Source organism: Tiliqua scincoides, chromosome 7 (assembly GCF_035046505.1).
Source record: "Tiliqua scincoides isolate rTilSci1 chromosome 7, rTilSci1.hap2, whole genome shotgun sequence".
NCBI classification, from domain to species: domain Eukaryota; kingdom Metazoa; phylum Chordata; class Lepidosauria; order Squamata; family Scincidae; genus Tiliqua; species Tiliqua scincoides.
This window is the reverse complement of record NC_089827.1, coordinates 20,617,018-20,638,318: the sequence shown is the minus strand read 5'-3', so window position 1 is coordinate 20,638,318 and position 21,301 is coordinate 20,617,018. Positions and strand designations below refer to the sequence as shown.

Sequence of the window (21,301 nt, the reverse complement as noted above, 5' to 3'; positions counted from 1 at the left end):
AAGCAAGGGGAAACGTTTCCCCTTACCCCTGGGTAATGGCTGCTGGCCCCAATGGGTCTCCTCAGACTTGTGCCACCTCCTGAGGTGGCACAAGTCCAAGGAGAGTGGTTGAAGCCGCTCCGTTCTCCCCGGGGACGGGTGTTGGGATCTGGCATAACTGCTAGATCCCAGTCCCGCCTCCCCGCCTCCCCTTCTCTGCCCGCCCGCCTCCAAGGCTGCCCATCGCCCTCCCTCCCCCGGCCCAGGAATGTCTCCCTCCCTCCCTGCCCCCCCAATGCCTACCTTTTGTCCTTGTGTTGGCTCATCTGAGCCGACACAAGGAGCTGGGGGGAAGCTGGCATGGGGCTTCCATCAGCCTCTGCAGACCAGCGCTTCTTGGAGTGCCGGCCTGGCTTCCTCCTGAGGAGGCGCAAACGTGCTTTATGGCACATTTGCAACCCTCCCAGGCCGGCCCAAGGGACTTGGGCCGGCATAGGGCGCAGTTAGGATTGCACCCAGTGACTGCTCAGGAATCGTGCAACATCACACAATGGCAACACAAACATAACTTGGATCCTCACATGTGGGAACAGAGAGTGATTCATACATGGGGGCTTTCCAGCTCCACTTCTCTTTTCAGCAGCCCTGAGACTCCCCCCACACCCACCCCACAAACATTTACTTCTGAAGTTGGAAAAATTAGGCAGGAAATTGGGCACAAGAAGAACTATGTGAGCAGACCACCAACGTTTTGTCGATTCCCCTCTTCCACTGCAGGTCCTCATGCCTCATCTTTTGTCATTGTGGCAGTGGGGTCCAAGGCAATGGTGGCACAGCACAGGGTGCTCCTGTGTGACATCACACTGCAAGGCATTCTGGGGGCTACCTGAAAACTCTAGCGCCTGTGCAGTCACAGCTGAGGCTGAGCTGCTGCTGCTGTTGCAAGCCATTTTCTAGTTCAGCCATTTTCAACCACTGTGCCGTGGCACACTGGTGTGCTGGGAGTGGTCCACAGGTGTGCCACAGGAATGTGGGGAAAGGTCATTTATTAATTGGGCCAATGGGAGATGTGAGCTCCCACTGGCGGCATGGTGTGCCTTGTCAATTGTCAAAAACCTGCTGGTGTGCCTTGACCATTTTAGTGCCTTGTCAGTGTGCCATGAGATGAAAAAGGTTGAAAATCACTGCTCTAGTCTCTTCGAAAGACTTGGAGAGACTCGAACAATCTCAGAAAATCTCTTGGAGAGACCACAGCTAGCGGCGGCGGCGGCGGCAGCTCAGTCTCCCCTGTGATCGTTCACCCATTCAGAAACTGGCTGGAGCACATGCGCAATTCTGCCTCCCCTGATTGCATGTTCCTGGATTCTGGAGGGTCCTGGAACCATGGAGGTTGCTTTTTAGGGATTGCAAAGAGCTACAGTTGGGAGCGAGAAAGCCCCCTTATACGAGGTCATTCTATTTATGCAAATCAGGGTTCAAGCCATAACTAATGGATTGTGAGCCTCCATGAGAGTTCTTTTGACTGAGTGACGATGAAACATTTTAGGAATAAAGTCATTAATGGGAATTGGGATCCTAGAAGCATATGGCTAAAGGGTGTGTGTGTGTGAGAGAGAGAGAGAGAGAGTAAGAGCCAAATGGCTAAAATTGGGGGAGGGGGAACAGTTTGGCATAAGAATTTTCCTTAAACGTAAGTAGGGAGTTAAGTCACACTGGATACAGTGGAATTTATTTCAGGGAAAACTTGCATAGGATTGCACTATTAATCATGCTTGACGGGCTGATCAAATTAGTAGGGAAATTCACTCCACTAGGTGGCATACTAAGAGTTTTGAGAAGCCCGTTTCTAGCACAAAAGTAATTTTTCCACAGAAGTTCCAAGAATGTGTTCAGTTCAACCATGTTAACTATGCAGTGTTTTGTTCAGTGATTTCCTTCTCAATATTTAAATATGAACTGGTTCAAATTAAAGTCCTAATTTTGCACAGATGTGATTAAACGTTAAGATTGCGACAAATGGCACTAATGTTTATTCACATATCTTTCGCGCAAGGTACAAGACACATCAACCAATCTGATGGAGTATTTACATTCCTGTCATCTCCTTATGCCCTAAGAAAGAAATCAATCTGGAATGCACCCATTACAATATTACTTAAGTATAATATATAGAGCAAAGGGAACTCTGCCAGCAATTCTGACTAGGCAAGAGAAGATCCCCTCAAATAACTTGGATTCATTCTTAGATAGAATGTTTCTAAGCAAAGCAAAGTTATCATCAATCTCTCATATGGCACAAAAATGTAACATCTATAAGGTCCATGATGAATCCAAGATAGGGACAGAGCAGAGCTATGAAAGACTGTAACACCCTGAAGATCAGCTCAGCAGGGAGAATGGAGAATACAGATCCTACTGTTCCAGCTCTTTCATGTCCCTCTGTTTATATATTTTTTTTGGGGTGGGTGGGGGGAATAAGAGCACATTTGGCAGAATGTGGCCCAATGTGCTCTTATTCCCCCCCACCCAAAAAAAAAAAAATATGAACAGAGGGACATGAAAGAGCTGGAACAGTAATGTTGGAGAGTTTGATGGGGGATTGAGGGGTTAGTTCTTTGACTCTGATGCAATTCAGGTCCTGACTCTGCAAACAACCCCCTGAATGCTATTTTAATGAGAAAAAAGCTTCAACAGAAAGTTAATGGAAATTTCTTTCCCCATAATAAAAAATAGTCTATGAGGGCAGAGGGTACAATCAGGATCCGAAATGCAATAGGTTTAAAGTACTAAAACCTGCTGCTCCCCCACTGTGCCGTATTTTGAAGCAAAAATAGAGTCAAAATGCATGGACCCATGTTACATATGCCATGTCATCTGTAGTTTGACCTGAAGAGGCAAATAGGCCATTTGACCACAGGGAGAGCTCAAAAGGAATAAAATGAACAAAATTTGCTTTGACAGTTACAAGTTTGATTGTGACAGTTTGATGGCGAGACTCCAACTAAATCTTTTCTTGGTTGGGGATCTGTACAAAGAAGGATCAACTGGTTCAGGCCAGGCCAACTAACAGGTTACATTTAATGTGTGTTTTGGGGTACCAAGGAATTTGCATCCTGGATGATGGTGTCCTGGTCATTGGCATTCCTGGACATTCACGTTTGGTTGTTTTTGTGTCCTAGTTGCATACTGCTATAACTGGGCAACAAACCTCATGTTATATATCCTAAGCATCTCTTATGTAAAATGCCTTGAATCTACTGAAACTCTTCATCTCAGCAAAATATCTCTTCCCATGGGTATTTGCTCATTTTGCATTTTTCTTTAGACTATGAGCCTTTCTGGGACAGGGAACTATTTTTGTTGTTGTTGTTGTTGCTATGTCAACTGCTTTGAGGTTTTTTTTTTAAAGAAGTATGTAAATATTCTAAATTTCAACCACAACTGTTCAATGGAAATGTAGTATCTTCTGTGATCAATTTGACAAAGTTATTTATATTATACTGAACTCTTTGGTAGACTGTTTCATTACTATTTATATAAAAATGCTAAAAAGTGTTTGTTATATGTCATCTACCTAGTCCACAAGTATTTTGTAGTCCACAAGTATTATGTAGCCATTTGTTGACCTGCTTAGTATCACAGAATGTGCATGAACATGCTAGCTCAGTGGTTCCCAAATTTTTTAGCACCGGAACTCACTTTTTAGAATGACACTCTATCAGGACCCAACTAGGTTTATGAGACTTTTAAAAAAAAAAGATCTAGAAAGACATCATTTTTTTATTTACAAGTAATAATAACCCCCCAAAAGATGCTCAAACATTTTCAAAAGATGCCCTATATTTTCACATGCTTGCAACCTGCAGGAGCTCAGTTTGCAAGGAGCTGAGCTCTTTGCAGGGCAATTAGCAGCTATATGATTTCTGAATAGGCTGCTTTGGGACCCACCAAAAATGGGTCGCAATACACCAGTGGGTCCTGACCCAAGTTTGGGAACCACTGTGCTAGCCATTCAGGTTGCCTATGTTGTCTTCACAGTGCAGTTTCCGTGATAAAAGTGAAAAATTAGTTTGCCTGGGATAACCTCACTAGTGGCCTAGGAACAGGAGGGAGGCAGGAAAACTGAGTTCTACAAAGGTGGGTGGGAATAAGGCAATTCCAAGTGGGTCAGGGTAGGAGGTGGTATGAGAAGCACTGATCTTAGTAGATGATGGATGGAAGAGCTAGAACAAAAATTTTCAGCCTTTTCATCTCATGGCAGATTGACAAGGTGCTAAACTTGTCAAGGGACACCATCTGTTTTTTGACAATTGACAAGGCACACCACACCGCCGGCTGGAGGCTCACATCCCCCAACTGCCCTTCTAATACATGACCCACCCCCAAACTCCTGTGGCACCCTGCAGACCATTAGTGTCACAGTGGTTGAAAGATGTCACAGTGGTTGAAAAACTCGAGAGTTGAAGAAAGCAAAACATTTGCAGACCTGTGCACAAGTCTCACTCATTGTCTAATGAGAGGAGGGGCCCTTTGCAGAAAGGCAGCTGAGAATGAGTAAACTGAGTGGAATGATAGGTTGGGTGAAAGATGGAACTAGTGAGGAACAAAACTTCAGAGGTGAAAGAGGCAGAAGGTTGAAGGCAGCCAACATGTTTGAAACCAAGAAGAAAGCTGGGATTAAAAACAAAGACAACCTTCTGACACATGGGTCAAGGTGAGGTACTGATCTTGTCTGATCTCAGAAGCTAAGCAGAGTCAGGTCTGATTAGTACTTGGATGGGAGACCGCTTGGGAATACCGGGTGCTGTAGGCTTATACCATAGTCTTTCGAGACTGAAGGTTGCCAACCAGTATCTGGTATTGGAAATCTTTGATGCTGGTGGGAGATCTTTGATGTTGGGGGTGGAGGTGGGCCTGCAGCCTAGGTTATCAGGGAGAAGAAGCATGGATCAAAATGATGTGAATGTGACAAACGTCGACAGGCATTGGCAGAACTCCCCAGCCAAATTGTTAGTGGCAAGTCTCTAGCATTAATCATTTGAAACAAATCACATGACAATTGTACCATCATTGTTATAATCAACAACAACATCATCATACTCACCTCCCATTGGAGGGCCTAAAAGAACAGGACAGCACTCCACGATGGTCACAAGTCCCACTGCGCTGGAAAATCTTGCGGCCCCAACGAGATCCATCAACGTCTCAAACAGAACACTGCTAACCATTCCAAACGCAAGTCCAAAAAGTACGGCGTATGCAACCAGACCTTTATAGTCTTCGGCCAGTGGGCACATGACGTGGCAGACCCCATTGTACAAGACAGCAAAGCTAAAGAAATATTGGATTTTGGGCCGGATGTATTTGGAGTTTGCAATGAGGCCCATGGACGGCCTAGCAAACATATCTACAAAAGCCAGGATAGAGAGTAAAAAAGCAGCCGAATATTCATCAATCCCCTTGTGCTTGGCGTACGGAGCTAAGAACACAATTGGGGCAAAGAAGCCAAGGAACATGATAACATTTCCAGACAAATAAATGAGAAACCCTCTGTGTTTGAAGAGGGTTAAATCTAAGTATTTATTGATGGTTTGCCAAGCGGATTTCTTGTCATTCTTGTGCAAGGCCGAATCTCCCTTTCCCTTCTCTGCATCTTTTTTGACAGCAGGTGCTGGTCTTGGTCCAACTGGTCTCATGAGTGCCCCGGCCACGCAGCAGTTCAAGAGCAGCCCTCCCAAAATGAGGAAGCTTCCCTTCCAGCCAAAAACATTAAAGAGAAACTGATTAAGAGGCGCCAAAGTACTGAGAAACACGGGACTTCCAGCCATGGCCAGTCCATTGGCAATGGGACGCTTTTTGTAAAAATACTTGCCAATCATCGTCAAGGCAGGCTGCAAGTTGAACGCTAAGCCCAAACCTAAAGGATGGCAAAGAGAACTTGGCATTACTGCATTTCATACAATGAGGAACTCTCCTGTATAATCAAGCAAAATTATCCTTCCTCGTCACCCCTAAGAACAGCAAAAAGCCATGCTGTAAAGCCAGAGAAACATAAAAAGCGACTGGCATTGGCAAATCAACAGGAATGTTCATTGTTTTAATGTCACTGATATGCCACACTCAATTTCTGTCATTTCCCTCTACTGCAGTGCAGTAAAGCAAAAGCTCTAATGACGTTTGATCCGCGTTACAGACAACAGAGTGACAGAGGAACAATGATATCAAGACCTTGAGCACATTGCCTCTGTATTTTGCTAAGCTATAATCCAATTTGCTCTTGGTTCATTTTACAGAAGTTATTAAATGTCACCTTCTCTATAAAAAAAGGCAGATTTCGGAAGTGTAAATCCTCTGCCTTTAGCTTTATCCTTTACTTAGGTTTGAATAGGTACACATAAAATAAGGCTTAAAATGCTTAATACACATGGGCCATTGCGCAGAAAATGCTGCCCTCACAACTAGCACTCAAGTTCTCTTGGAAGAGAGACCGACTTGGATATTTCAGACTCCTTGCTTTGTACAGAAACTAGGAGCCATGTAAGCAGAATACAATAAGCTCAAAGCAAGTGCAAGTAAAGGCAGAATCATACAGCTCGGTGGGTGAGGTGGTGAAGCCACAACCTATTGTTGATTTTGATTTGTCACAGATCAGGCACCAACATCTTCATTTGCCATTTCCTAAATTAACCTGTTTTTGGGAACCGATTGCCATGGCTACTCAGAATATCACCAGGACAGACTGGAATCAATATGCAAAAATTGGCATCCTAGTTGGCTTCAGCGCACTGGATTGAACTTCACACAGTCAGCTCACCCTGGTTAGAGCTGATGCAGCCAACTCTTCCAGGCAGCTATCCCAGACTAAGCAGCAGAGTGATTCAATGCTGAAAGGATGGTTTGGATAGTGCGAGATGCAATCTCAGCTTAAGCCTCTGGGACATCTGAGCTTTCACACAACTGGTCCAAAAGCAAAAATGGCAATCTGAGCCTATCTATGATTTTTGACACCAAGGTCTGTGGCGGTTTTCCAAATTTCTAAGCACATCAGCATTTGGAAAGTTAGAAGCACTTGTGTAAACTGCATAACAGAAATCTTTTTTTTCTTTTTTTAAAAAAGCTCTTTATTTTTGTTTTTCAGACATAGAAGCCCTGGGTAGTATAAAATCTTGCATGATGGTTAAAGTGGCATCCCTGCTCTGCCCTCATTCATTAATCCCCTTGTTTGAAATGGCAATTGATACGAAGGTGTGGCCCACCCATGCAAATATAGTGTCTGATTTCTCACCACTTGAGTATTGGCTGTTTGAAAGCTTGCCCATGAATGTGTGAACTGATTACAGATTCCCCAAGCTGGCTGTTGAACAGATAACTCTCTGAAGGCTGTATCAACATGGCTTTGAGGCCACCAACATTTTTAACTTTAAAAGAATTAAATGGAAAGGGAAGGCTATTAACAATGGAATTTTTTCTGAAGTTATGAACTGAGAACATGATCCTCAAGTTCCACCCTTGAGAGCTCATTGAATAATAACTAAGTCCCATTCATACAGTTTGGAATTGTGGTATTTAGTGCTGGCTCCTATGGTCTAGAATCCCTCATGAAAACAAGTAACTTTATGAATAAACTCATAATACAGCAAGGGGCAACTGGGGCTTTGGAATGCAATCAGAAGTTACATTCCCTGGGCATATATTTGCTGTAAGTACATCTGCAGGGTGTTTTGATTAGTGGCTAAAGAAGCCCTACACAAAAATGGAGCACAAATGACTATAATAAATGCTTCCATGAGCTAACCAATTCTTCTGCTATAATTACACTGCAGTACAGTAAGGATTATGCAAAGACCATTTGCCACAAGTTGAATTATCCTAAAATAATCAGATGCAAGCTATCTTGTAAGTATTTAAATACCCAAAGATGTAACTTGTAAAGGAGAATAGCAGAAGGGAACTAAAACTGAAGGACTTTGTTAGAAGTCTTAATTGGTCTCTTACCTCCAATAACTCCTACGCATATGTAAAGCTCCAGGACACTATTGCAGAAGGAAGAAGCAACCATTCCAAATGAAGCCAGCACCCCTCCAGCCATCATGACTGGCCTGCTACCATATTTGTTCACCAAGACACTGCTTATAGGGCCTGAAGACAGAAAAAGAGGCAGGGTTACTTTCCAGGTATATAAAGCCATTTGGAGCTCTTTTAAGGAACTGATAAGTAACTTTCAGTTACTTATGGGAGTGGATCACAGTTCTGTTGCTGTAAATGGCAATATGGGGCCATTTTGTAACTGCTGCCACAATTGGTAGTGGTGCCGGGGGCCTCTTACTGCGGTGGCTACTGGCGGGTGAGCAGATAAGAGGGTGGGAGAAATAGGGAGGGTGTGTGTGGGGAGAGGGAGAGCAAGATGCAGAAGGAGAGAGGGAGGAGGTAGAATCTGGTGGCACCAGTGTACACCAAGATCTTATCCCCATTCCCTCTTCTCCCCTTACTCTCTCATTTCTGCCAAAGAAGTGACTGGCACAGATCTGAAGACACCCACTGGGGCACAGAGGAGATCTCTGTGTCTGCCCCCCCCCCCAGCAAGATGCAGCACATGGTATAACCACATGGCCTGGGAGGGTTTAGTTAGTATTGACTGTTAGAATCACTTCTAAGTGGTCTCTCAGTAGTACCTCCTTCAAATAACTCAGCAACAGTTCTTTGAGAGTACAGAGCAAAGCATGGCCTAAAAATATCTTTAATTTTTCTTATAGTCTCTTCTTAAAATTTCAAAATATTACTATCAAGAATGGAAAATTTTCAAAATAACACCACCAGAGCAGGAACTTCTACTAACGCTCTTGCAAGGTTCATTCAGTAGATTCTTAGGGATAACCATGGCCATTCTGTATGCATATTTCTGAGATATTTCTTCCTGTTCTTTTACAAAACTCAGAGATGTCAAATCAATATTTTGTAATAAAGACTGCCATTTGCTTATCCATCCCTCTGAGGTTACAGACTTCAACAGGTGTCTGGCTTCTGTCAACTCACATAATCAACCATGTTTTTGAATGGATGCTTTTGCAATATTTCTAATTTCAAGGTATTGAAAAAGAGGGGGATGGATTCCCTCCATCTTTCCTGCTACTTGCTCATATGACAAGATGTTATCCTGCATCATCAAATCCATTCTTTGAGAAAACCAGTACCAATTGGATACATCTTCCAAGAAATGAACCGTAAAAAATTGTTATTAAAAAAACAATGTTGGCAAAGAATCAGTGTAGGGAATAGGTGGGCAGAAAGAGAGTGGACTGCAGTGGCACATCAAGATCCTATATCTCTTTTTGTGGCCCGACATGCCCTCTGATGATCCTCAGACTTACACCAGCTAAATAGTTGGCATAGGTCCAAGGAGAACCACTGGCAACTAGGTAGTTTGTGGAGAGGTAAGTAAAAAATATGTTCTAATCCTACCCTTCCCCCCTCCCCGCTGGTGCAGCTTTGCCAAAAATGAGCATGCTGTATCCAGCAAGGGGGAGCAGGACATTTCCGTAGGGAAAGTGGATTTAAATCCCCTTACCCCTACATACGCCTCCCGCTTTGAAATGGGTCTCCTTGGGCCTGCCCAGGTGATTTTGCTAGGGCAGGTTCGAAAAGAGAAATGGGTGGGGAGGCTGCAGAAAGAGGGCATAGGATCCAGTGCATGCCATCACTGCTAAATTCACCCAGACTCCCTGGATCCAACAGCCTCCCAGTTCCCTCTTGCCCAGCTTTGCCCCCGTTCCAGCCTCCCCCCATCCTGCCCATCCCCCAGGTGTTCCAAGATAGAAGTATCATATGCATTCATATAGAGTCACAAACTGTAAAAAATGTGTGCCCATAAATCAAGGGATTCCGCCCCCCCCCCCAACTTATGGAAGTTTAATAGCCGGTCTTCTTTCTGTAGACGGCATGTTTTTGTCTATGAAACAATTGTCAGTTGAACAATGTACTGTATAGGACTGGAGAATGTACAGCCAGAATGCTTGTTAAATATCAAGATGGAAGTGTTGATATGAGTGTGTTATTAGATATTTGTGTCAGGCACACTAAGGATACTTTCCCCACCTGATGATGCAACTTCAGTGTTTTCAGACTCAGCTTTGTAAGTACTAAACTATCATCCTTAAAAAAAAAATAGAGAAATAACAGGAATCCAAGGAACTCTAACATTTATAGCCAGCACTAAAAAAGAAAAAGAAAAAAAACTCATGCAATAAACTGAAATGTCAAGCACCGCATTTGGTTCTACTGAAAATCCATCTGTATGTTGTCCAAGATATAAGTTTTCTATTAAAAAAAAAATTAAAGACCATAAAGGAACAAACTTTGTATCTTTAATATGAGAAGTCATAGGTTTAGAACCTTCCAGGCTCTCTCGCGCATGTTAGATCTCATGCAATCCAAGGTGGTGGCACCTGAGACAGAGGGAAGGAAGGAAGGAAGGAAGGAAGGAAGGAAGGAAGGAAGGAAGATAGGTGCCTCCATCTTGGATTGTGTGAGATTCTCACATGATCTTGCATGATACAAGATGCTGATGCCTGGGAGAACTGAGAAGAAGAGGCCACTGGGGACATCCTGTGGTGCCCCTGTGAGTTTGCCATGGTGCCTGAGGGTGATGTGGTGTCCCTGCGTGTTTGCACAGTAGCACACAACTGGTTTAGAGGAAGCTGCCTTTCTCCATCACTGAGATCACTGATCCATCTAGCTCAGCATTTGACCCCCCCCCCCGACTGGCAGCAGCTCTCCAGGGTTTCAGAGAGAGTTTCTGAGGTGCCAGGGAATGACAAATCTGTATTCCAGCCAGGTATTCTTCCACCGAGCCACAGCCTATCTCTAAACTTAAATGTAAGCTGTAAGTATGTGCAATGGCTTCTAGCTTATAGACCAATCCTATTAGAGCCATACAGCACCAGAACGAGCATTCTGGTAGTGTAAGGTCCTCTAGAGCTGTCACAAATTGCGACGAGCCATTTGGTGCGGCCTGGCCTCTGCTGCAAGAAGCTGGATCTGTGTGGCAGTGGACCGGTGAAGATCGCTGGCACCAGGAAGCTACCGCAGAGGGTTGGAGGGAGGTGGGGAGGGGGCAAATGTTGCTGTGTTAATAGGAATCAATTTTTCCCTCAATATTCCATTTCTGATGTACATGACAAAAATTTTACAGCAGCTTTCCAGAGTCAAATGCAGACAGTAACTGCTGAGACATCCAATGCTTTCTCCAACCAATGGAGCAACCAATGTTTTTTTTGAAGGGAAAAAAAATGCCTTTGGCAATTTTCCGTTCATATGTACTACAAGGTGAGATTCATGGAGACAAAGTACATTTTTATGCCTAATAAAGGTTTTGTTGACTGTTGACTGACTGACAAAGTACATTACACAGATCCGTCAATCATGCAAACCATCATACAAAAACACACACGCACATATAAATCACACAAGAGAATGCACTCCACACACAGTCTACTAAAGGGAGAGGGATGGTGTCAGAGTTGTGTGTGTGTTGTGACAGAGACAGGTTTGGAGAGAGAAAGAGATCAGGCATGTTGAGTGCTAAGTATCTTCTCTATGAAGATCTGATAGAAGGTACCTGTTTGCTCTACTTTCTTATCTGTAAAAAAAAAGCAAGTACTACAGGGACAGCTAAAGTCTCCAGTGTGCTCTCCAAAGGGAACCAAAGCCCAAGCAGCACTACTCCTAGAATGTTTCATCACTTGGGAAAAGGGAGCGTGCCCAACTATATGTTTTGCTGCAGAATATGCACCTATACATGGCTTTCACACCTTAACATGATGCTACAAGTTCCTGCACAAACAGCAAGTTTATGAATGCATATACATTGTAGCTGATTCCTTTTGGAGTCATTCTGGGCACTAGGAACAAAACGGAGGCAAAGGGGAGAGGGAGGGGCCGCTTGCATGCTGCTGTGAGGCTCCCTGCCAAACTTAGTGCTTTGCACCCCCTTTAGCTATACCACTGGTCACTGGCACTTTATACGGTTCTAAGTCTCCACATACACAGCATTTACTGGCCTTTTTCACATCACATATTATTCTCTATCAATCTGAATACCCAGGGGAGGTATAGATATAATGTCCTTGAGCTTCTGTAAAACAGATTTTCATAGCTGAGGATTAGCAGAAAGCCTACATCTCATTTCACTTTTAAGATCTGACTTCTCAGAGATCTATCTTATATAATGGAGATGGAAGAGAGGGAGGGAGGGAGGGAGGGAGGGATGAAACTGCAAGGGTTCAAGATGTTGGTTACAATTAATTTTTATCCAGCAAGCATAATACTATATAACCCAAAATGATGAGCTTCCATGTTCAAATCTTGAATGATAGAATAGGTCCTAGTGCTTTCTCCCATAAAAGTGACCGATTCTGAACAGGTGGGGAAGTGGAACAATTAAAAAATACATTTGAGTGAGCTCAAAGTCAGGGCACTCCTTTGCCTGCCCCTACAGACCCCATTCTGCCCTGTTTCACTCACCCTACCAGCTTACCTTCACTTTGCAAAGTCAAGTGCAGAAGCAGACTGGGGGCCACTCTTAGCGATGCGTAGGGCAGCAGTCTCCAAACTGGAAACCACAGCGCAACAGGAAAGGCATCCCCAGCATGACTGGCACTTACTGTTCTGCTGGGGAGTCATCCTTCCCAAAACCGAGCTCCAGCTCACTGCGCCTGCCCAGAAATTTGGGTGCAGTGGCTGCTGGGGTTACAGAACCCAGAAGCAATGGACCGGAACTCGGTTTGGGGGAGATTGGCGGTGGGGAAGGACTGCTCTCCTGCAGAATGGTAAGCGCCATTCATGCGGGGGAGGGAAAAGGCAGGGTGCCAGATCTGGACTGCAGGACAGGGTCTGAAGGGCCCTGCTATAGGGCATTGTTACGTCATAACTAATGTTAGAACACTGCAACCAGCCCTAAAATATTGGGCCATTAAACTAGGAATGACTGGCTGGTAATTCATAAGATAGACCCAGCCTCAGTCTTACTAAATGTATTCAAGACGTGCGAAAATGTTTGGCCATATTTACATTCTTAAGGGGAAAAAAAACAAATAAATAGACGTATCCCACATTTTAGCATTGCAATACGCTTTTTTGGAATTCGTACATGAGGATAAAACTAGATGTTGCATGGAATGTGTAATGTGGTCCCGTGTTTTGGTAGGAGTTTTGTGAAATGGCATGCGTGGGGACCAAGAGACCAGGGAAAATTGTGATGAAGGGACTTCAGCACATTGCCATTGTCACTGTTCCAATCCTGATCATTCCCCACATGAAAAATGCCTTCCACAGAAAGCTCTGAAGTGTTTTTCAACTAAAATAGCATGTTGGGGGGGGGGGGTATCACTAATGAAACTCTTGTAGTGTCAAACTCCTAACTCCCACCCCATCATGGTTTCAGCCCACTTTGCACTGCACCGAGCACACTATATACAAAAAGGTCCCCATAAATGCAGGGGTGCACATTTATTGCAATGTATATTTTGGCCCTAATGCTTGCCTATCCGTAAGCACTGTACATGTGCTCCATAACTCTGAGAGCACTTATGGGACATGATCAGTATCATGGGGTCATTTTGTGTGATAAAATAGTTCTGGCCCCCATATTACTGTCAGGAGTGACTTCTGAGAATACAGAGGTTGGCCATTGCTGAAGTAAACCAAAACATTGCTCTGTTTTGACTTTCTACATGCTGTGGAATCTCATATTGGATAAACAGAAAAATTCTCATGAGAGTATTATCTTAGTAGTCTCCTTCATAGAGCACATGTCCCTTAAGAAAGTATTCTGGCCCTGCAGGTTTCTCTTTAAGTGTTCACGTTTGTATAATGTGTTTTCTATATTAAGGAAATCAATTATGATGTTTTAGGCTTTTCATCAACAGTAAAGAAGACTCCGTTAGATTAATAAAACGTAAGGATAAAAGAAGGACCTTTTGAGAATAAACTTGTTTAGAAAATCTTGAAATAAGCTTTCGTTATTTGAAAGAAACTCACATTATTTTGCTCTCTGAAACAGAAAGCTTGTTGTTCAACAGAACGCTGAGGACCCATTAGGTAAAACACGCACATGCAGTTTTAGTAGCATTCTAAATGCTGGTACAGATTCCTTAAACAATGCAACTACGAGGATAGGGGAAAATGGTTGGCAACCTTCAGTCTTGAAAGACTATGTTATAAGCCTACAGCACCCAGTATTCCTAAGCGGTCTCCCATCCAAGTACTAACCAGGCCTGACCCTGCTTAGCTTCTGAGATCAGACAAGATTGGGCATGTGCAGGGTAAAACTCAAAGGATGCTTCGCACTCCGACACTCTCACCCACCAGCACTTCACAGAGATTATGGTAGTGGCAGATCGGTTTTGAAGAACCCAGTGAAGAATAAAATATTTATTTGGCATAAAATCCATATCCTGCTGTGCTCTCAGGTAGAATAACATTTATCAGTCCAAATATATTAGGTACACTCCATTAATTTATAAGGGAAAGAGAATTCAAGGCACCAGGATGCATACACTCTGACATCAGTCCCGTGAATCTCTCCTGCTGTGATCAAATATGTTTTCGGGATCCAGGTATCTCCCACATGAGTAACACAGCGAAGGGATAACAAAATTACTGACACTCAAAATGATATGCAACCATAACAACACAACATAAATAGGCAATGTATGTCAAGAGCAGCCTGGCAGGAGATCCCACAGGGAAGGGGCAACGGGCTCAGATGACTGGAGCACCAAACTCCCCTCCTTGCAAACGTCCAGGAGCCATGTCTGTAATTTTTCCACCAAAAATGAGTGGGATGAGGAGAGAAGCAAATAGCAAGATTGCTAATATAAGCTTCTAAACATCTGCATTGCCATCCAATTTGATGCGCTAGTCTTTCACGTCTTGCTTGCCCACGTCCTGTCACCTGCACCTTCCCACTCCCAGCCATCGAAGCATCCTTCCCACATGCTACTACTTGCCTTCAAAATTCTCACACGCCAAAACAGCTATCCCCCTCAGCCTTGCTATGATTATACTTGCTATCAGTAAAGGTCACCATCACTAATGCACAACTTCCCTCCCTAGGCTGCATATACAACTAAGGCTGCAATCCTAAACACACTTTCCTGAGAGTAAGCCCCACTGAATATAATAGGACTTACTTCTGAGTAGACCTGGTTAGGCTTGTGCCCTAAATTCCATCTCCCATGCCACTTGTGCTATCAACCTAATCAAACAGCAGGATGTTGTAGGAGGTGCTGATCTCGAGACACGCAGATGCAGCCATTGGCAGGTCAGCTCCTCTGTCCAAGTACAGAATTGGTCTTCTTGGCCCCAATATTGATTGACTTTTACGGAGTACTCGAAAATGGGCTGGAACACATGGAGGAGTTCAAAGGAGGGTGGTCTTGTCAGGACTTCTATTTCTCAGGCCTGCTTATGCATACACATTTTCATTCAAGCACCTGGTTTATCTTTTCCCAACCCCATATCTTCAGCCCTCAACACTTTGATTAAGGTTATCTAGTCCTGCTGTGTATTCTGGGCCCTCGCCAGTTTGGCAGGCTGTTCAGCCAGGCACCGATCACCTCTACTCATTGTGAGTCTGACTGTTTGCACATTGATATTAAAACACAGAGTGCCTTTGACTGTTATAAACAAACACTGCTACCCGTGCAGTTTCTTCCTGAGATGGCTGTAGGAGTTTTCTAGCAATATTTAAACAGGAGCTCAGTTTAGATGTAAGTACAGTTCCATGCAGTGTTTCCAAGCAAGTTCTCCTTAGGACACTGCAAACGAGTAGAGTCAGCTCACCGCAAATGGGGGAGGTTCCCTAAAATTGAGTGTTGGGAGAGTTAGGACAAAGAAAATATTTTTTACTCAGCATGTAGTTGGTCTGTGGAACTCCTTGTCACAGGATATGGTGATGGCATCGGGCCTAGACACCTTTAAAAGGGGATTGGACAAATTTCTGGAGGAAAAATCCATCACAAGTTACAAGCCATGGTGGGAATGTGCAACCTCCTGATTTTAGAAATGGGTTATGTCAGAATGCCAGATGCAGGGGAGGGCACCAGGATGCAGGTCTCTTGCTAGCTGGTGTGCTCCCTGGGGCATTTGGTGGGCCGCTGTGAGATACAGGAAGCTGGACTAGATGGGCCTATGGCCTGATTCAGCGGGACTGTTCTTATGTTCTTAGGTTGTACTAGCTAGTATTGCGCTTATTCATAAAGCCCACATTGTTCAGACTCTAAATGGTTCTCTGTGGGGTTCCCCCACCGGATGTGCAACTTCCTGCTGTGGGAGGTATAGAAGACCCCCTCTCTTCCTGTCTTTAAAAGAGAACCCCTTTGTTCGTCAGGCGTTTGGACCCTAAATCGAAATGGCTGGTGTCTGCTACAGCACAATCATGATTTGCTTCTAGGTCTGTTGTTCAGGATGTGTGCATGATTTTATTAAGTTGTTCAATGTCTTTAATTAAGTTTTATTAGCCACTTTGGGATAGACTGAAAGGCTGACTGCAAATAAATAAAAGCAAAAATAAATATGGCCCTGTCCCCATCCCCAGTTGCTGTTTGAAAAAGAAAATGATTCTTCATTTTCCACTTCAGCCATGGACGTTCCATGCCATGTCTAATTTGACCCCTCATCCTATGGCTTCCAAAGACAATGCTCCTTTCTGGTAGACAGAGCATGCTTTGTGTAACGTAAAACAAATTCTATTTTTTAAAGCAGTTTTGTTTAAAACTACAAATAGTGCATGGAGGACGGCATATGATCAGGCTAGAAACCTCAGTGGGGGCTAAGTGCTCCTCCTCCACCCTCCTCCCGCCAAAGTTTCAGTCTGATTCACTTGCTTCCCCCAGCATTATTTGTAAAAGAAAAAAAAAGTGAATCAAAAGCACACATTTGCATGCATGTGTCATTTTTTGTTTTCATTTTTTCTTCTTCTTGCCTGATTAGAAGCTGTAGGGAATCTTTCAATATAAAAATAGCTATTAAACAAAAATATGTTTTCCTTTAAAGCCTCTCCTTCATTGATGGTGACAAGCTTCTATAATCTATGATCTTCTTGATACTGCAGTTTGGAAAATTATATATGCCAACATCGATCAACGTCTCACTCAGATAACACTTCAGAATTGTTGGTGTTTTGGAATCTTTATAAAAAGTGTTTACCTATTTATAAGATAGGATTATTAGGAACAGGTAGTACACGACACAGCAAGGTTTTAGAAGGCTTGCAATATCTAATTTGGCATATTACGGGTGAGTGATTTAAACAAAAAATGCTGGAGACAAAATAGGCACGTCTGTGTCAAAAGTTATCTTCTTCCTGATTCTACTGCAGAGGTCTCCCGAGTTTGTGACAGTCCCCTTAAGTCAAGAAAGGAATAGAATGAAACATTCCAAATGGGGCCCAATCCTATCTTCCTCCCCCCTGCTAATGCAGTGGTGCCAAAAATGGCTATGATGGTGAATAAGTGTAGGATTGGGCTCTTTGCAACAAATAGAATGTCATTCCTTTACCATCTTCTAGTGCAGGGGTGCCCAAACCCTGGCCCTGGGGCCACTTGTGGCCCTCAGAGACTCCCAATGTGGCCCTCAGGGAGCACCCAGTCTCCAATGAGCCTCTGGCTCTCCAGAGACTTGCTGCAGCCCGCACTGGCCCGACGCAGCTGCTTTCAGTGTGAGGGCAACTGTTTGACCTGTCACGTGAGCTGTGGGATGAGGGCTCCCTCCACTGCTTTCTGTTTCATGTCTGTGATGCAGTAGCAGCAGCAAAGGAAAGGCCAGCCTTGCTTTGTGCAAGGCCTTTTATAGGCCTTGAGCTATTGCAAGACCTTCATTCATTCATATAAGTTCATCTTTAATATATTTATTTATGTAAATTTATTCAAATTTCAAATGTAAATTAATTCTTCTCCCCAGCCCCCGACACAGTGTCAGAGAAATGATGTGGCCTTCCTGCCAAAAACTTTGGACACCCCTGTTCTAGTGCAATGATTTTCAACCTTTCTCATCTCACAGCACACTGACAAGGCACTAGAATTGCTAAGGCACACCACCAGGTTGTTGACCATTGACCAGGCACACCACGCTACCAGTGGGAGGCTCACATCTCCCATTGGCCCTACTAATAAATGACCTTCCCCCAAATTCCAGTGGCATATCTGTGGACCACTCGCGGCACACCAGTGTGCTACAGCACAGTGGTTGAAAATGGCTGTTCTAGTGTCACAGATTAACACAAATAGAGAAGTCATGCATGTTACGTTGATGGAGCTGGGGAGTGGGAGAGGGCTTCTGCATTCTGTTTCCTTAGCTGAGCCAGTTTACTGTCTGTGTCTCAGTACAAAGCTCATGTGGGGATGGTCTGGAACTCAGTGGTAGAGCATGTGTATTACATACATGAAGTGTACATTCAATCCCTGGCATTTCCAGGCAGAGCTGGGAAAAGACTCCTGTCTCAAACTCTTGAGAGTAGCAGCCATTCAGTATGTAGACAATACCTAAGATGGGCAAAGAGGAGAGTAGATGATGGTGGGAGTGCACACTTGTGGTGCTGAACAGGTAGCAGAGTTTGGGGGTGGCTTCAAGTGGCAAGTTGCCTTGAACCATCTCTGCCTCTCCGAATGGAAGCAGCCGAAGAAGGCCCTTCGACAATCATCTCAATATGTAGACAGGCATGCATGAATGAGCTTATGGATCACCAAGTTCAACTCACTACCAGCAACAAGAAAGCAACTTAAGCAACGTTCAAATAAATGTGCTCAGAAATACAGTCAAACAGCCCAATCTGATCCTTCCCTGTTCCCAAGCTGATGCAGGCGGGCCAGCGGGGCCCATGCTGCATCCTAAGGGCAGATTGCCCATGCTGGAGGTCTCCTCAGGGTAAGGGGACATTTGTCCCCTTGCCCTGGGATTAGCCCCAGCATAGGCAACAGGGCAACTTGGTCCTGTGCAAACTTGGCAGCTGGCACAAGTCCATGTTGGCAGATCAGGCCTGAGAAGGGAGATAGGATCCAGTGCACGCAGCTGCCACTGATCCTACTCCCCTCCCGAGACCTGATCTGCCCATCTCTGACCCACCTCCCATCCTCCCCTGCCCCATTACACCTCCTCCCTGCTTTGCCCGACCCTTCTCCTGCCCCTATGCTGCTTGGTACAGAACATACCATGTCCAGTATGCGCTGGACCTTCTGCCAGTGTGCTGAGGCCAGCGCAGGCCTTTGCGCTGACCTTAGCAACTCTTAGGCCATCGTGAGATGCTTTATGGCACTTCCGTGACAGCTTGCAGCAGCTCGGCACATGCGGTGCCAGTGCTTCATCTCTTCAGGACTGAGCAGTCAATTATTTTAAGTGCCAACTCAAAATATGTGAAGCAGATCACACAGATTTTTTTAAGTATTTGCAATGCCTCTGTGTTAGACACACACTCACTAATTAGGAGTTAACTAATTAGTGAGACTCTCTGAAGAATAAGTGAATTAAGTGGGAAAATGTAACACTTGTGAAGCAAATGCATATTTATGTCATATCTATATCAGGTTTTATTCATTTAAAAAACACTGCATTCCAGCTTTCTTCAGCTCTTCAATATGGCTCACAGTCCTCAACATTAAAAACCTATTACCATTCAAAGCAAAACATGAAAAAACCAGCAACAAATGAATCAATCCAATCCAAGCTGGTAAATATCTAACACACTGGGATCCAATGGCATAGCAAGTGGGGGTGGGTGGGAGAAGTGCACTCTGGGTACCATGCTGGAGTGTCACAGTGAGGGTATGCCATGTGATGACTGTGAACTCTCTTTTTCTGTAGTTCCCAATTGCGTGGAGTGAGTTGTTTGTATTGCTCTATGAATGCATTTAACTGCATGCATGGAGACCGAGCTCAGAGGCAGTCCATGACACCCTGCAGTCCAGTGCAACATCTCCAGCTTATTCACTCCTCTGGTTTATTTAATGTTTTTCATTAAAACATGCAAATAGCATGGCACAGAAACAACTTGAAACACAAGAATCCATTAACGGCCATACTTAGATACAAAGTAGATATTCACCATCATTAGAAAAACGACACATCAATTCAAGTCTTTTTTTTGAAACACCTTTGTCTGTTCAGGAGATTTCACTATGTAAATAGAAGGAACCATTCATTATAGAAAATCACAGCCATATTCTATGTAGAACTGGATGCATTTAAACTGATGAAATTCTATGGTTTTACAGCCCAATCCTGAGCTGCCTGGCACTCAGGAGAGCAGCAGCGCCAAAATGGCTACTACTGCATCCTATGGGCTTTGGACAGCCACCAACATCTCCTTGGGGTAAGGAGACGTTCATCCCTTTCCCCCGGGGTAAGGACCAAGCCCCGCAATGGGGCTACTCAAGTCTGTGCCTTTATGACTGTAAAGGTTTGGGGGAACAGTCCTTAGGGAGTTTCAAGAGATTCCAATTCTAGGGAGAGTCTAGCAAATGTCTACACAAATACAGAAGCACAGGACCCCGCTTATTACTAATTAATAATTTATTATTAATGAATACAATATTTATTTCTATATATCTTTTGTTTTCATCTGGTGGGTTGTGATAGATTATTTTAAAAAGCGGGTCCTGGTGTTAAAAAGTTTGGGTAGCATTGGCTTAGGTCAGGGGTCTCTAAACTTTTTGGTCAAAGGGCCGCATCAAATATCTGGTCCAGTGTCAAGGGCCGGAAAAAAAAATTAAATATAAAATTTAAATAAACACATTAGAGATGGAACTTAGATGAATGAATAAATAAATGAATGGGCTCAAATGTCCAGGATTTCTCCAAGCACCAACACAGCCCAAGAAATAAAGCACATATTTAAATGGACCCCCATTCCCCCACCCCACAAGCACAACTCTGGTTGTTTAGTCAGCTGGGCCAGAGGCTCTCAGGAGATCAGAGGCTGGCTGCAGGCTGGATAGAGGCTTGCTACGGGCCGCATCTGGCCCCCGGGCCAGGGTGTGGAGACCCCTGGCTTAGGATATGAAGGACAAGCTCAGGTGTTGCACAGGTACTGCAGGGTCACTGGGGCTACCTGGTCATGGGTTTGCACTGTAGTACTTTCTTTACAATCACCAGATATAGACTCTGCATGTGACACGTGCATTTCAGATGATCTACTCTTCAAGGTGTCACATTTGGGAAAGCACAGGTTTGTTTTTCAAGTGTCAAAACGTGTCACGGTGAGCAGGAAGAAACTCGATGGTAAATGTAAGGTGCCTAGAGGAATTAATAAATGATTTCTGTACAGGAATAG

At 44.1% G+C, this 21,301-nt stretch overlaps 1 protein-coding gene across 2 annotated transcripts in view; it reads right to left on the bottom strand.

The window, feature by feature from the left end:
• The window catches only part of SLC16A7 (solute carrier family 16 member 7), a 132,996-nt gene that overhangs the window by 14,661 nt on the left and 97,034 nt on the right, over positions 1-21,301 (bottom strand). For both annotated transcript variants that reach the window (XM_066633931.1, XM_066633930.1), the window contains exons 3-4: positions 7,975-8,118; positions 5,084-5,896 (exon numbers count right to left, since the gene is read on the bottom strand). In XM_066633931.1, coding sequence (XP_066490028.1) covers positions 5,084-5,896; positions 7,975-8,118 — 957 coding nt within the window. The remainder of the gene's footprint in view (positions 1-5,083; positions 5,897-7,974; positions 8,119-21,301) is intronic.